At 38.2% G+C, this 17,358-nt stretch overlaps 1 protein-coding gene across 5 annotated transcripts in view; it reads right to left on the bottom strand.

Moving 5' to 3' along the window:
- The window catches only part of APBA1 (amyloid beta precursor protein binding family A member 1), an 86,486-nt gene that overhangs the window by 38,943 nt on the left and 30,185 nt on the right, over positions 1 to 17,358 (bottom strand). For all 5 annotated transcript variants that reach the window (XM_030236875.2, XM_050987031.1, XM_030236878.2 and 2 more), the window contains exon 2: positions 3,584 to 4,788. In XM_030236875.2, the coding sequence (XP_030092735.1) occupies positions 3,584 to 4,735 (1,152 nt within the window). In that variant the 5' untranslated portion in view covers positions 4,736 to 4,788. The remainder of the gene's footprint in view (positions 1 to 3,583; positions 4,789 to 17,358) is intronic.

Raw genomic sequence — 17,358 nt, 5'->3', positions numbered from 1 at the left:
GGAAATATATGCCAATTGTACAGATCTCATTTGTGTGGCAAATGTTAAAAATACTCTTACTGTCTCTATTCAAAAGACACTAAGGATTTTTCAGCTTTTATCAAATACACAAGTACACTTTCTGCTCAAACTCACTGTCCAGACCACATCTGATTCAAGAGAAAGCATGCATCATTAAACTAGGGTACACAAGGTACACGACAGCTAATATTCTCCATTGTTAAATATTAAACAGGTACCTCTTTAAACTATTTATTTATTCACAGAAGTCTACTCCCTGCCTTCTACTCCACAGGACCACCAGAGTTTATTACAGTAGAATTGCCCATGGGGAGTGAGCAATTTACTTTTCTCATACACCCTACCAAACACTTCTTTTGAGAAGAAATAGGAATGACTGATAATCCTGGTGAATAAAACTGGAATCTGTACACACAGATACAGTGATCTGTATCTTTCTTACTGTCACAATCATTGCATGTCTTTCCTAACAGTCCCAAAATATACCTGGCTGCAAGCTAGCTAAAGACCTCTAAATTGTTTACTTCTTAAAATAGTTTCTGGACACTTCTAAATGGCATCGTACCAAATATTCTGCTGTGAATGTACTACCCAAATGCTTAGCACTGGGGAGTAATAGTCACTTTCTTGGGGAAAAAAGGCAAAGAAGGCTGCTGTATTTAATGAGCCTCAACCACAAATCATTCTTCTTGCCTCATTGGTCTCCAGTGGACAGCTTCTAGCTAAATAAAAAGTGACTGTTGTTTGTGTCTAAAGACGTCGTAAGAGTTTCAGTATCACATGAGTAAGAAGGCAATATTATTAGAAATATTTTCAGGTAAGTTCTATCTCTGAAAGAAAATTGTTTAACACAATTTGAGGATAGTTTTCAAAAGCAGACCTGCAAAATAACTGAAGGCCAAAAAAAGCACCCAATTTGCATTATTTATCTGCAGCAATTTGATACTTCTGGAGCAAGAAAATGTTGTCTGCCTGAAGGTAAAAACACACACATTTCTAGGTCAATACTATAAATCAGACTGAAAAACATCTCTGGCATATATCAGTTATACTGAAAAGCCCCCAGCTGAGATTCTTCTCTTTTCTTGAGGGGGACAGAACAATTTACACTTAGATGAATGGGCTCCAACTATATTTTTATTACATTGATCACTTATGGTCACTTAGTCAACACAAGCTATTTTTGCCCAATTTACAGCTAAACAATTCTAGGAACTATGCGTTTAAAAAAGCAGACAGTTTTTGAGTTGCCATCTAAATTAAAGATCCAGTAAAACAAATATATATCTCTTCTTCAGGGAAAAACAAAACTCCTACTCAGTCCCAAGTCCCTTCTACAACAAGTCTGCTCCTCAATCTGCTATAGATCTTCTAGAATATTTGTGCCGTTTACTCCTTCCTTCCAAGAACAAAGATGCTTTGTATATCTACAACCATCATTTCTCTCCTCAATGAGCTATAATAACTGTCTTTATAAATCACTGTTTTGATTTCAGCCAGCTATGAAAATTTCAGTCTGGCTCTTACCTGACATGGTACGAAAAATATTGAATGAGGAATCAAATTTTTCATGCAAAATGGGAACCTCTTTGTATTTCAATATCTAATGTATGCAGAGACCACTAAAAACACCTATTTTGCTCACTATAGGAGCATACCAGGCTGAGTCATATCAGTACATCTCAGGAACGTTCAATTCTGCAAGATGCACCTGGATTTTGGAGAGCAGGTGAAGCACCTTCAGAAGAACTTGTGCTCTCAGGACCCAAAGCCTAATGTCAGCAAGACCATCACAGCACTCTGTTATAATCAGTTAGGAAGCAACAGGAAGTTCTTTGATCCTCCAAGCAGTAACAGCATTTTCAGAAAATATGGTAAACAAAATGTGTAGAAAAGAGTAATATATTTGAGTAATATATTTGATGGATATATTTTAAAATGGGGGCAGAAATAATTTCAGTTTTGTAAACTTCTGAAGTTAAGTTAAAAATAATTCCACCTAAAATAATCCAGGAAGATTTCTTTTCTCACATGACTGCAAATCAACTCTGTAACAGACATAGTTTTAAAAATATTTGTAGAAATAACTTTTGCAATATAGTTGTTTGTTCTGGCTTTTTTTAAGTTTCAATAAGGTTTTCTATTAAGAATCAAGAAAAAAGCCCTACAACACCCTCATCACTGTTTCCAACAGTTTTGCAGGAAAAATAAAATCTGGAAGCTGTGTCTCAATCAGCTTGCATGTTTTTACAGCACCCAAACTATCATGCTCCAAAAAACTCTTCCTATCTGAAGAATACTAGCCTTCCTCATTTTGAAGGCAGATAAACAAATCAGAAGCCTGTTATAGATAGATAGATATACCTGGCATGTGATCTTTTTTCACCATATGAATTCCCTTTGCATTAACTGAGGTACCTTGAATAGTTCCCATGCATTTCTACAATGTTACAATAATTCAGTCCAAAATACTAAAATAACACACAAGTTTTACTTCTGCTGTTCTTTAAAAAAAACCCAAACCAAACAAAGAAAAAAGAAAAACCCCAAACCAACAAAACAAAACAAAAAAAAAAACCCCAAAACCCCAGAAACAAAACAAAAACAACCCTCCACCCCTCCTCTCCCCAAAACAAAAACCCCAACCAAACCCAAACAAAAGGTCACAAAACCCATTCCACAGCAACACAAAGGAATGGAGCAATGTTTGCAGGTACTTGCCCTTGAAATAATAATATAATAATAATAATAGATACTTTTTGGTCAGTAAATTATGCCTACCAGCTCTTTTTGTATCTTTTTGTATTTTAACCTATTTAACAGTTGCTTTTGAGTTTACTTTACAAGTTAATGCAGAAAACTCATAAAATTTGGAGTAAATATTAACTTAAAGACAGCTGGAACCCCAGCCTTGTAGACAATGTTGATTCAAGTTAAACCTCATGCCAAAAGTACACAATATCAGAAATGCTAATGCTTAAACCTGAACAACTGCCTTCAATACTCAGGTTGCTGTAAATACCACTTCACAGTGATAATGTAATACACTGAGGTTCATAATACACTGAGTTCTAGAGAATGCAAGTTGACATGCAAGTTTTCTAGAATATGAATCTGAACTATGATATCATAATAAAGAAAATGACCAGATTTCTGACAGAACTGTTGGGACTGTTACACGACAGAACATGAAACCTAGAAACTTAAGAGTTAACAAAAGCAAACAAAGATAGACAGTAGAAAACTGGTTGCTATTCTAAAATATATTATGGCAGTAAAAAACACAACAGCATTTGTTTCAGAAAAGACCCATAAAGAGCTTCATGTGACAAATTCTTATACAGCATACCTGGAGTCAGCAGTGTTAAATAAAGAAAAAATAGGCTACTTCATAATGCACATTTACTTCTCTTATGCTCTCCAAGGTACAAATTTAAAACAAAGTAGTTTTCAAGAATGAGACAGAACAAGAATATAATGCACCCTCCCTCACCGCCATGCATGTTACAGTTAAAAAAATTAGACACATATAACCTGAGAGGTAAAAGCTTTGTGTACTCACATCCCCATCTAGTGGCCTCTGGTCGTCAGAATCCCTGGATGGACTGATGTCCTGTCGCATCACCCAGATAGGCTCCTTAGGTTCATCAGGGGTATAAGGAGAACGGATGGTCCTCGTCTTCACTTCCTCAATAGCCTCTTTAATATCCTTGATGGCCAGTGAAATTGCATCTCTTTTTTCCTTGCTGTACCTTTGTACAGATTCTCCTGAGCCAGATGTAACTCGAGAACCAGATGTTAACTGGCCATTACTTTCATGCCCACCACTGACAAGAGCCTGGCCATGCTCCAAACTCTGCTCTGACTCTGGCATGTCTTCAGCTGCCTTATCTAAGCTCTGGGAGCTCATGCTCTGCTTCACCTCTGCTACAATCTGATCAATGTCCTCCTCTTGTTCGTAACTATCCATTCTTGGGTAGGGAGCAAACTCTGCTTCCTTTTCAGGGCTGTCAGACTCTCCGTCAGACCGTTCATCATAATGGTGAAGGCGGGCACCAAGTGCCTCCTTGCGGTAATTGTCGGCTTCCTCCCTCTCCCGCTCATACTGCTGGATGCCCTCCCTAACATCAAGATCTGGTGTGTCTCCTATTTCCTCATACACATGCTCCTGCAGCCCATAGTCAGCGTAAGCCTCGGCATACTGCTCATCCTCTCCTCGGTGGAAGAGGCGATGTGTGTAGACATAACCCGAGTAGGCTGCGTTCATGGCTTCCTCGTGCTCGATGGAATGGAAATGTAAGTGATTGGGCAATGTTCGGTTATGAATGGCCTCGCCATGCTCAGCCTCGGCATTCTCCGTGTACTCCTCGGACTCAGGCCTGTACTGCACTGCATATGCGCTCTCATCCTCATTTTCCTGCACTCTCTCAACATCGTAACTGTCCTCCACTGTGGCTATCACATCCCCTTCTGCAGTATCCGTGTGATTGTGGAAACCACTCTCAGTGCTGGCTGACCGAGCTAACATGCCTTCCTCCTCCTGCCCAGACAGGCCCACGCGGCTGCTGTTGGTGTGCCTTGGGTAGCGAACCGCATACCTCTGCTCCTCCTCCACCTCTGAGTGCTCCAGGTCAGCTTCCACTGACTCACTCACTGCTCCGTTTGCTGGCTCTTCACTGATCTCCCCCTCAGGTGGTCCAACCAAATGGTTCATGGCAAATTTTGGAGAGTAGGTCACTTATTCTGCTGACATTTTGTCTATCACAGCTGGAAGGAAATAAAAAAAAAACAAAACAAAAAAACTCTGACATTACTCCCAATAAAAAAATGTGGAGTTAATAAACAGAAGCAACAAAATGCATCCTTACTTCCCAGCAAACATTTGACTAAGCTCTGCAGTCCCGTAATAGACAGCACAACAGTATGATCTCCTATGCAAATGATCTCCAACAGCAGCAACCACCAACACCCTTGGGGACTGTACTTCACCCTTCCATGGACAAATTCTTTATGGAAGTATCATTTCCAAACAACCCCTTGGAGATACCTGTATGCACTGCAGTGGCATTGCAAAGATGCTGGCATATTAGAAAAGCTAATTTTTGCCAGAAGCTGAACCATGGCAGAGATGACAGTAATATTTCACCTTTGCTCCAGCACTTTCCCCACAGATCACTAACTTGGAGCAAAGGAAGGCTGCTATAATGTAAAATAGCAAATTTAGTCCTGTCACAGGAGTCTGCAGTTACTCAGATACATGACAGCTATGCATTCAATACTTCTTCAGTATGCCATAATGGGGTGAACTAGTCACCCCATGCACTTTTAAAAAAATCAGTAGAAAATGAAGTTCTACTTTCAGAGTGCAGTACATCTGAAGCAACTGTTTCTTCTTCCTAGAGAAGAAAAAGGTGCTTCCTCTTCTTCCTAGATACAACACAGTTATCTTTCTGAAATCTATCTATAATCAGTTTAAGATGGCTTCCTTCCTAAAACATGGTGAAGACATTTCTAATATTCATAACCATGACTGCATTAAGACTAGTGGGGCATCTCAGCCTTGCTAACTGAGTAAAAAAATCTCAAAAGATCATATGGTTACTAGAGAAGTAATAAAATAATGCCAATAATAAAAAATATGTAGGGAACAGAGAAAGACCCATCTAGCTACTAAGGTTTTACTTTTATAAAACAACTTCAGCTTTTTGGAACCTTGTCCTATGTGTTTAAGATGCAGTATCATAAAGAGGACATGTCACATCCTTTTAGCTACCTAAATCAAGCCACATATCCCTTAATAAAATACAGCTCTAGCTTGTGACTTATGGATAAGTACTAAAAGAAAAGGTACCTATTGGAAGACTGCTAACTTGAAGGATCTATAAAAGCATGTGTCAACTAAAAAACCTAATGTGAATGTGAAATAAAACTTTGATCAAATCTAGTAAACTGAGGCAGGGAGGCTCAGGTGGCACTTTACAGACTAAATGAGCTCTGTGCAGAAGAGCAGTAGGAATAACTTCCTGTGATGAGAAAGCAACAGTAATTCCAGTTGCTATCTATTACAGAAGTTGACAGGCAGGCAAGCCAAGGTGTGAGTCACTTACACTAAACTTCACAGGAAATCCAGAGGGTGCAGCTTCAAACTCAGCAAACACTCCTTGTTTTTGTAACATCTAATGTTTTAGCCCTTTAAACACAGGAGTCCTTAAAAAAAATACAGTTGCAAAGTAACAGCTAATAAATCATATTAGGTGGGCCTATAAGGATGTTGTACGCAAACTAATCCCTTTTCAAAGTAAGCATGCAAAAATCCAGTTTGTTTTTTCCAGCTAATGAAGGTGTGTAAGGTTTCAGTGACAAGAAAAAGTCTTTTCCAGCTAAGACTTCCAAGACATTAGGAAAGAATGGGCAGAATACAAGTGTATATACTAGTATGCACCAGAACTAAACACTCTTCCCCTCACACAGCATATGGTAAGTAATCCAAAGCAACAATATTGGAATGCCTCCCACTTTTAGCCCACAAAAAGGGTGAGGATGCCAAGGTGCAAGAGCTCTTTGAAAAGTCCTTCCAAGGAGGATTAGAGCAGAAGAATACATTTGGTGCAGGGGGCTGAGTTTGCACCCCACGGTGTGAGCTGCAAATTGAGCTCTGGGGGACAGCAGTCCCAGGCAAGAGGCCAGGAAGTGCCAACTCTCTGCAAAACACACAACACAAAGATGCTGGTGGATGGACAAGGTGGATGGACAAGGTGGATACTGAGACACAGCTGGAGACAAAGACTAGGAACGGAAAGTGAGATTTTAGCACACTTGGACTGTGAGGGGACAAGAGCCCAGGGGGTCCTTTCTCCAGGCTCCCTTCTCAGAGGTTCAGAGCTTGAGCTGTTTCTGTGTTATGGCATCGTGAATAAATGCCTTCATGGAAGGAGACATCCAAGCCTCTTCTGTGGGAAACCTGGGGTCACCAGCCAGGAAACGTGGCCTGACCCTGTGAGAATGTGTACGAATCGGGTGGGGACCCATCAGGTCCCTGGAGTGGCCACCATGAAGGGTGGTGGCCTCGGTCTCAGCTGTGACAGTCCCTGGTGGTAGAAGTGTGATCGTCAGAATGTCATGAATGGTCAGGCTGGGAAGGTTTTTTAATATGGCCTGCTTTCATTTACGTAAATTATAAAATTTCCACTCTCTCTACATAGAGAGAATTAGGCTAAAATAGAGCGTAAATTAAAAAAATCTACCTAAATTTGTTGCATTTAACTAACCCCTGCCTTGTGACTCAGTGTTATTGGTCATCCTCAGAACAAGGATAGTGCTAGTCAAAACAAGTCAAGTTACAGATAAACACAGGATAATGATCAACTTTCTTAAGTTTTATCACATATATCCTGATACATCTTTAAATTTATTACGTTTTTAGAAAAGAAGGCAAAAAAATCAGCTACATGAAGATTACTCAAGTCAAATAAGTTACCAAATGCCATAATTTTATGACAATAAAAGTACTGATAATTGCTGAAAATAAGTTATCTTGTTTTAGAAGTCGTAATACATGCCTGCAACATAATGAGTTTTATGGACAGATGGCATCAATGACATGTCTTAGAGAGATTACAAACCACACAAAATATGGCTTAAAAACACCTGTGAGACCCATCACTTACTTTTTGACAAATTTATAGGTTCCAAAGTTCCACGTGTAAAATTTTTCTCATAAAGAAATCTCTCAGCTTGATTTCAACTACTGATACCCTGAAACTTTCAAGGTTGCATATTTTGAAGGGTTGAGGAGGAAATGTAAAGCTTTACTAAAAGTTTTTACTGAAAAACACCCTTCTGTTTGCCTTTCCTCCTATAAATTAAATTCCAAATTTTAACTTTGAAAACAATAATTCTTATTTATTTTGAAATCTAAAAAAATTCTTACTTGTTTCAAAGTAAGTTGACTTAGAAATCTAATCTGAATGAATGGCCTCAGTTCACCTCAGTCCCAGTAACCTTCAACAGGAACTAAGCTTCTGAGTCAAGAACATTTATTTTACTGTTTAACAATCAGTCTTTAGGATAGTGAATTAATGAACACACGTGAAGATTGGGGGTTAGAATTTACAAAACCCCTGTTTATACATGGTAGCTGGAAGATGACTAAACTCCACTTATTATTTACTCTTAGCAGCCCTTTCCTCAAACAAATACAAGGCCTGCCTGATCTTACCCACAGGACATGCAAAAAGCTCTTCATTTCCAGCAAGCAAACAAAAATCAATAATCTTCATAAAATGTCATAGACAGAAGAGAATATAAGCAAGAAAGGCTACCAAACCTTGGAAATATAGACATAGCACTGATCTGAATGATATTATAGTCTCACATTAATTACCCAGAACAGCAGCTGTGCTCTGGTAATCAAACATATTTGGCTAAGTGCTCTGTAAGCACTCTTAGCTTTGCACACAGGACTTGATGGATGAATATGTCTCCACAACAGAGAAATCAGGGGTTGATTACTACTGCAACTAACTCTTTACTGAAGGTTAAACTATATTCCTGTCTGTAAAGAAGAAAAAAAAATAATATATCCATATATTTCTTAAGCAATATAAAGTTGAAAGTTTAAGAATTTTTCTCTGCTACTTTAAAACAACATCAAAGGGCAGGCTATCATCCTAGAGCAAGAACTCAACACACAAGCCAAGTTCTACTCAGGAAAAGATATGCAGTAAGAAAATGTGAAAGTGTGAGTATTCAGATTCCAATTTGGTTTGTTGTTTCTTACCCAAGTCCAGATGAATAATTGTTTGATTTCTTGTATACGCAGGCAGAAAGCAAACTATTATTATTATTAATATTATAAATATTACTTAAAGGGTTTATTTTATAAGAGCATTATACATTGTATTTCCACAATTTAATGCTGACTTGAATAAAAGCTCACACTCTTGATACATCTGTTAACTATAGTTAATGTCTCAAAACAAAGCTGTGTGCCACATGGAACTAGACTACACACACATGTTTTTCTGTCACATAAAGGATAACAGAAAACTCAGGAAGGACCACAGGAGGTCACCAGTCCAGTCCTGCCCAAAGCACAGCCAGCTTTGGGCTGAGACCAGGTTTCTCGGGGCCTTAACCAGCTGGGGTTTGATAACCTGCAAGACTGGTGATGGCAGCAGCTTGTCTGGGCCCCGATGCCAGCAATGGTCTGTCCTTGCAGGAAAAATATTTCTTCCTTACAGTCAGTTTTATTTTCTCCTGATTCAGCATGTCTCAGCTGCCTCTAACCCTCCCTCCCCACTACAGTGAGGAGCCTGGCTGCATCTCCCCTATCCCGTGGGCAGTTGACATGGAAGCTAACCTTCCTCTCAGCTGAAGTACCTGGTCCTGCCTCTCCTGTGTCTCTTGTGGCTTCCCATCACCTCCCACCAGTATCATCCCTGTATCAGGGACTCAAAAGGGAGGCAATGCCCAGGTGGGTTCTGGCAGGTTCTGAGCAGAGGCGATAGTTCCTATTCTACCCTGGCTCTCAGGATCATGTCAGTCTCATACAGCCCCAGGTGCAGCTGGCCCTTATTTTACTGCCTGGGCCTTGTCCCAAACCTGCTACTTGTCCCCACCAGGCCCAGCCTGTATCATTACAAGAGGTATTTAAATACACACATTCTGGGCTTTTTTGGTAATTAATTATTTCATTTATAAGAAGCATAACTGTTTCTCCTTATTTGACAGTTGAATGTGTGAGCAAAATAGTTTTGTCTTCCTTAAAATACTTCAGCCACATTCACCCATGTCTTCTATGTCTTTCAACATACTTACACATAATCCTAAATGAAACTAGGAATACAGGGGCTTCTGACTGAATTTTCAAAGGCATCCCACCTCAAGTGGAAGTCTTCTTGGCATACTTTCTGAGGAATTTCATAAAGCATCTCTTTTTTTCCTGACTTCAGCAATATACCCATGTTTCACTTGTACTGATCTCAACAAGGCATATGAACACAAGCTACCTCTCAAAAAAACAACACAGTCTTTTAGCAAAAAAGATGACTTTGAGAAACACCTAAATTTTATTTTTTTTCTTTAAAAACCCCCTATGCTAGGAAATTTTTGAGAATCTGACAACATATGCAATGCCTGCTTTGAAGGAGTTCTCCTATATTAGGTAACTCTTTTCTGAACTGCAACCTGCTTGGGAAACCTCATTGCTTCTGCTGCCATGTGCTAAGTAAGCTCATCCAAAACAGCTTTAAATAAAAAAGCTGTGAAGCTTATATTTCTTGTCAGTCAGCAAAAGCAGCACCTGGAAAGTGACATTAACATCCCACCACATGCACACACACACACATTGGTTCATAATGAAGCTGAAAAGCTGTGAACACTTACAGTAACTATTAAGCAGAAAAGCTGCATGCACAATATTGCTCTGCACACAAGAACCCACAACTTTTGTTAACAGTAGACAGATCTAGAATTTATGCTCTACCAGCATTTAGAGGACTCAAAATATTTTACACTTTTCATCCCTAGGCAAGAAAAAAATTACACTCCTAAGCAAGAAATACCATTCAGTAATCATCAATGCAGACAGTCTAGATCTCATAAATACTTCAGGGCACTGGAGATGGGGAGCACTCTGATTAGCAAAGGAACAGATCCTTCTCACCACCTAACACTTAGGTCCTGCCTGCACAAGAAATAGAGGCAATACATAGATGGAAGCCGTCCATCTGCTGCCAGACAAAGGTTAACAGATATTATGGCCCAAATAGACAAAATTAACTAAAAGCACTAGAGAAAAATCTTGACAAGGAATCACAGGCAACCTCTGCAGTGAAGTGCAACAATTAGACACACAAGACCAAAAACGCTTATAAAAATACATCACAAATCCCAGATCATAAGTGGTTGAGGGAATAAAACTGACTATTGTCACCACCAAAATGATTAAGCTTCCTAAGTAATAGGACTATTAACTAAGGACATTTGGGGTTTGCTTTCATTCTGGTGTCACATTACTGCTGAGTTTATTCCTGGGTATTAGGTCTTGCATCTTGAAGTAGCAGACAGATAATCTAAAACTTAGAATGCTGGAATTGTTACTCTGGTATTCAAATCATGGTTACAAATAAAATCAATTTTCAAATAAGAATGAAAAAAATTAAGTACATAAGCACTATCAGAGTATTACAGCATTTAAAATTTGTATCACAATGTGAAACTAATGTCAATATCTGTTAGAAGTACAACTATGAAAAGTGAATCTATGCCAAATCTAAGTTCATGGCTGTTTGTAATTTACCATTCTTTCTCCCTTATGTAAAGGGCAGAACTGTCTCAGAGAATACAGTATAAAATGCTGGGTCCTCAGCGATGAATCTGAATTCAAATTATCTTTACACTAATGTTATTTTTATAGTAATGAAGACAATCTTTTTCACTCTATTTGAACAAAGAGGGATTAGCTCTAACCTACCAAAAGGAAAAAAAGAAAAAAAATATCAACCCAGGAAGCCCAATACCCTTTCCATCCTCTTAGAAGTCATTAATAGTGGAATATAAATAAATGTAGACAAAACTAAATTACATGATCCAGTGACCTGCAGAGCATGGCTACCTTCAGGGTGAATAAGAAGGCCTCAAGCTTTACTGACAGAGTAAGAAAACGTATGTCAAAAAAATCCTTGGATTTTCTACCTCTGGCTATACATAAAGACTTGATCAAACCTTTCTAGCTGTAATAGGCTGACTCAGCTGCATTCTAGGCCAGTGTTGCACAGTCTAAATACAACAACCTTGGATGCAAACAAGACAGAGAATTCACTGAATTGCCCCTTAACTTTCCCTCCTCAAAACACCAATTTTGTTACAGGAAGCAAAGTTTTCAACTGACGTAAACTCTAGCTTTTTAAATTCTTTCATGCAACCCAGTCCACCGGTTGTGTCAGGTACACAGAAACATTTGGATGATGTTGAGACCACTTCAAGCATTTGCTAGAATGTGATAGAAGGCTTTTCAGCAAATTGACAGCATTAAGGAATACCAAGCTAAACAAAAGACAACGAAGTCCAGCTAGTTAAGTCTGTCAGCCTCATCAGCTTCTTCAGCTGTCACAGATCACTGTTTCAACTCATGGAAATGGTACAGAAATAGTGCTGATACCCTAATAACTTCTGTCACTCATTTGTTCTGAGACACTCATTATTTCTGAGAATTTCAAGCTAAGGATATTTCCTCATGAAAAGCAATCATGGTTCAGACTGCACAGAATTAAAAGATCTGATCTCCTTTAATTCATTTTTTTTTTCACAAGTTCCAAAGGAGCTATACCTGAATTAAACTCAAAAATGGGGATAGACAGGATACAGAACTTCCTTGCCTTTCATGTACTTAAAAATGTACCACTGCCTGGCAACTGTAACACATAGTTACCAGAAACACTGGATTACACAATCCCCCAACCCCAACCCTTCACCCTATTTTTATACCAGGAAAAGGAAACACCTCAAAATAGACAGCTATTATTTAAACTTTTATTTTTATTATACTTGCACTTTACTACATGTCTTTTCGACAATGAATTTTCCAAGTCTTTTTCTTAAAAAGTCATTGTCAAAGACAATATGCAGGATGTGGAGGCATTATTCAGAGTGGGGAAGTATGAGCCAGAGATGAGAAAGCTAAAATTCCCAGGTATTTGGTCATGTGCATGCAAGTTCTTGCTAATTAGAACAACTGAACTAACACTTTTTATCTTTGATACAATAAGCTTTTAAATGACCTGATATATATCTGGACTGCATTATTAAGAAGAAGGTTTCAAGTACCAGCTAGTTTGTCTCTTAGTACTTATTTCTGAGAGACAGCAAGACATCAGGTATCTGCTTCCATTCACAGAAATTAAGTAAGCAAGAGCATGTAAGGGCTGCAGGCTAACAAAAACTTATGAAGGAACAGTGAAATCCCACCAACAAAAGTATTTCATTTAAAGATTAGAGTCACAACTGAAGTTACAAACAAAACAAAAACCCAAAACAAACAAACAAAACCCACCAAAACCAAAACAAAAATAAAAACAAAAAACCAAACCCAAAAAACCCCTTGGTGGTTTCAAACCACAATATTCTTGGAATTAAATATGACTTCAACAGATTCAGTCTTCTAGGTATTTTTGTAGGTATCTAGGAGGGGAAAAAACACCTCACAAGAAACAAGAACTATGGCACAAAACAGATGCAAAAGGGAAGGAAATATGAATGCATACATGTAGGTTACAGGAGATTAAAGTTAACTTTTTTCTCCTCTCTACATGGACAGCTGTCTCTTCTCTATTTTCTGTTACCCTTTTAGCCCATATAATAAGGCAAATCTCATCTTTAACCATCAACTTCTAAAACTTGCAGATCATTTTACTACTTCTATTTCAAGAAGCAGCTGCTGATTCAGTCCACATTAAAAAAAGAAAATCAAAGCTACACAGTCCAACTCACAAGTTTCCAAAGGCTCAAAGCAAAACTGATCTGCCACTTCTATTTTCTCACAGATTGGCAGCTGTGTGGGGCTATGTGTATGCCCTACCATACATATAGCCCCACAGTCATCTCCAAAATCACACAGGAAGATGTCACACAATTACTTCCAAGCATAGTCCTGAGGGAAGACGTAAAAAACTCTCAAGCACATCTTCCACTGTTACAACCTTTCTGAAATGCTGTGGCCACTTGTCAGCACTAAAGCAGATGCACCACAAGGCACTGCACACCAGATTTTCATTATCAGGAATGGTCTGTGTGGCTAGACCAGCACTTACCTGCATTTGACTGCCCTCATCAGACATATCTGCCTGCTCCAGTCTCCCCATACAAATTATTTTCTTAGCTCGTAACATTAGCAGTTTCTGTGCCTTCCATGAGTTTGAAAGCAAGATGCAACCTATGCCACTCCCCCAAGTGTTACTCATCCAAACAAGGAGAACATCAACATCATTAGTTTCTCTGAACTGTGGAAGATCTTGACTGAGACCCTCTTTTTCAGCACAAGCACATTCCTGTTACTGGAAATAGCTGCTCCAAGGCAACTACACGTGGAATCTGTTCCCCAGACACAACTGAACCCTAATGAAGGCTGGCATTTCTCCACATCTGTAGTTTACAACAGAACTTAAAGAGTATTAGCAATTTCACTGTTCACAGCTCAGGGTGCTCAGATGCACAGCTTGCTCAGAAATTACAGTCTGAGCAGGGAAATGGAAGTGATGCCTGGTTGCAGCCACTGGGGTCCCATCAGGTTAAGAAAAAAAAAAAATCTGTTGATGCTAATCAAATTAACTAGATCATACTCACTACTACCAGACAGTGCAAATCAAAAGTAGATGCATTCTGTAAAAGGCACAATGTTTCCCACACACTTGCCAGTCTCTACCTGCTAAGGAAATAAACTGACCAGAACACAGCGACACAGGAGAGTTTGGAAGAAAATGAAGAAAATTGAAGAGAGTCACCCAAGCATGCTTTTCACACCTCTATGCAGTATTTACAGCTACAACCTCCACACAGACCAGTCCCAGTCCGGGTACACAGACAACAGGAAAAAGGATATGGTGTAACAGCAATTAAAGATACAGTCACAGCCAAACCAGAACATAAATAAAAAATTTTCTCAACACATACAAGGTGGCAGTTGCCTAGTTTTAAAAATCATTTTTACCCTGCCCCACAGTGCTTTTGTCTACCTTTGAAAAAGAACTGACACCCAAAAGAACTTATTTTTTCTTCTCTTTTTATATAGCAATACTTAAATTTTAGTAGAAAGATGTATTCCATTAAAAATATTTTATTATGAATCCTTAATATTATAAAACCCTTTTATATTATTAACACACCCAACCAGTGGAATTACGGTAGAGAAAAGTGCCAACTAAAAAGGGTGATGATTTAAAGCTACATATTCATGTTCATATTGAACATGAATAAAATTAAAGGAAGAACAGAACAATCCTGAAATGTTTCAATGCTTGAAGTACTTAAAGAATTTAGCTATTCATTGGTTAGTACTTTTCCCTTTTAAATTGCAGTCTGACTGTCAATGGCTCCTTTCATTCATCCTCAGAAGTTATTATTAAGGCAATGTACTTCAAAGGCATCTACAACCCCTTCTCCACAGGAAATAGGAGGCCTAATTATTTTAGTTTGCTTTGTTATATTTTATAAAGCGATGGTAAGGTACTTCTTAAATGTTTCATTAAACCTAGATAGGGGGAATTCTATAATTCCAGGGAATCATATATTTGAAATTATTCTGAGTTGGTTTATTTTATTCCTTTTCAAGGAAGTACCATTCCTCCTAGAAAAGAATATCTTTCTCAGCTGAGATCCAAGCTTAACTGGTATTCTACTTTTTGGTGGTATTAAACTCTTAATTAAAATCCATGCCCTGGTCTCTATTATCCAAAAGCATTGGTCTGACCACTCTTCAAATACCTGAGCTTTGCATATGTGACATTATAACTGTACATGCTAACTTCCCTTTTCGTTGCTATACTACAGCATTCTTTCGTTTTTAGTTTCTTAAATTCAAGACCAAAAGTACTGAGGATGTGATCTCTCTCATGCTTTAAAATTAAGGTAGGAAGTCACCAAATTAACTCTAAACATGAAACTAGATCATAAAAACAATGAAAACAAAAAAGAACTACATATTTCTTATAGATTTGTAGGTTGCTACAGGATTATTTTAAGTTAAGCACTTTATGACAGAATTCAGCATCATGTTTCAAATCAGTCAGGCACATGGCTACTGTCAGTATTAAGTTATATGAACTTCTCTGGACAAGTAAACTTTTAGATCTATAGAAGTTGTAAAATCCATGATGATCAGTAAATCCAAGCTCCTAAAAAGCACAAACCATTATGATCCCCTAAGTTCTTGCTTGCTTGAACTTCAGCATACATTGTTTAGAAAGGTCTGCAGTTTTCCAAGTTTGTCAACCCAAAACATCCTTTCCATTATCCTACAGGGGACTTACATTAAACTACCATGCTACAAGTATTAGACATTCACTTACTTTTTAATATTTTAACACAACATTCTCTTCCTTACAGTCTTCTGAAATTCTACCAAAAGGGTTACTAAAAACTAAGACTCCAAAATGCTCTTCTGCCACACACTTCTAAACACATTAAATCAGCCACCTGAATAGAACAACTTTTTGATATAAATGCAGCTGGTCAACAGTAGGAATTTTACACAACAAAGTCTCAAGCCTTTCAAAAGTTCAGGCCAGTTTTCAAACTGCTGACAGTCACCTGTGCAGATCCTGAGCTCAAATACACATCATCCAAGCTTTGGAATGAAAGGTGAGTCACTACAAGATGAATGTTTCAAAAATTTGATTAAATCCATTATTAAAAAAATTAAAATTAATCCTGGGAAAACAGTGATGGATCTTTCAAGCCTATGTCCAGGGGTCTGGCTTTTCTAAAAGACTCTGAAGTTCTAATTCACATCAGTTCTAGGGGAAAAAAAGAAAAAAACAGAAGCAGAGAGGAAGGTGAAGGAGCATGGAAAAACAATCTGCAGTTTGGAAAGGGAATAGATTGTCTAATACACTTGTCAGAGAGTTTCTCAGAGTAGGTTTAGCCATGCGTTTGAGCTTGGATCTGAAGTACACTTTTGAAGGCAATTTGTGATGGTCCCCACAGACTGTACTTCAGTATACATTGTGGAGCAGACTTGGAGATCACCTAACAGATTTCTTCAAAACAACCATCAGAATTGGCAGAAGAGAGGTTTTGAGCTAAGAAATGCAGGTGAATAGCTGCAAAATAGATAAAACTAACATAACAGCAAAATCCTAAAAGAAAAAGAAACAATTGTAATGACAGAAAAAACAAAACATTATTCAACAAAACCCAAACATAGAGTATCCTTTTCCTTCCCAAAGGTTCAAATAAAACCCAACCCAAGCCAACCCAATCCAAACAAACGGAAAAAACCCCAAAAATCCAAACCCAAGAAAAAACCCTAAAACCACCAAAATAATTCTTTGTACTATGTTATTTAATTCTGGACAATTTGGAAATCTAAGTAACAATCATAGTTCAGCTAACCAAGCAAGTTGAGAAGCCAAATACAGATTTATTTTACAACTTATATGAGTAACACCAAGAAGACAAATATTTCGAGGCCTCATACAGGAAACCAGAATATTACACTGGAAAGCAAATGAAAAAAATATCAGCAAACAGAGATGTTCAAGGTGCAATAAAGAAGAGCCAACAAGCTCAAAATCAATTACCATACCTGCTGCAAAGAGCTATGCCACCAAAAAACATTTA

Source organism: Serinus canaria, chromosome Z (assembly GCF_022539315.1).
Source record: "Serinus canaria isolate serCan28SL12 chromosome Z, serCan2020, whole genome shotgun sequence".
NCBI classification, from domain to species: Eukaryota; Metazoa; Chordata; class Aves; order Passeriformes; family Fringillidae; genus Serinus; species Serinus canaria.
Note: the sequence above shows the minus strand (reverse complement) of the source record. Positions and strands in the feature narration are given on the sequence as shown.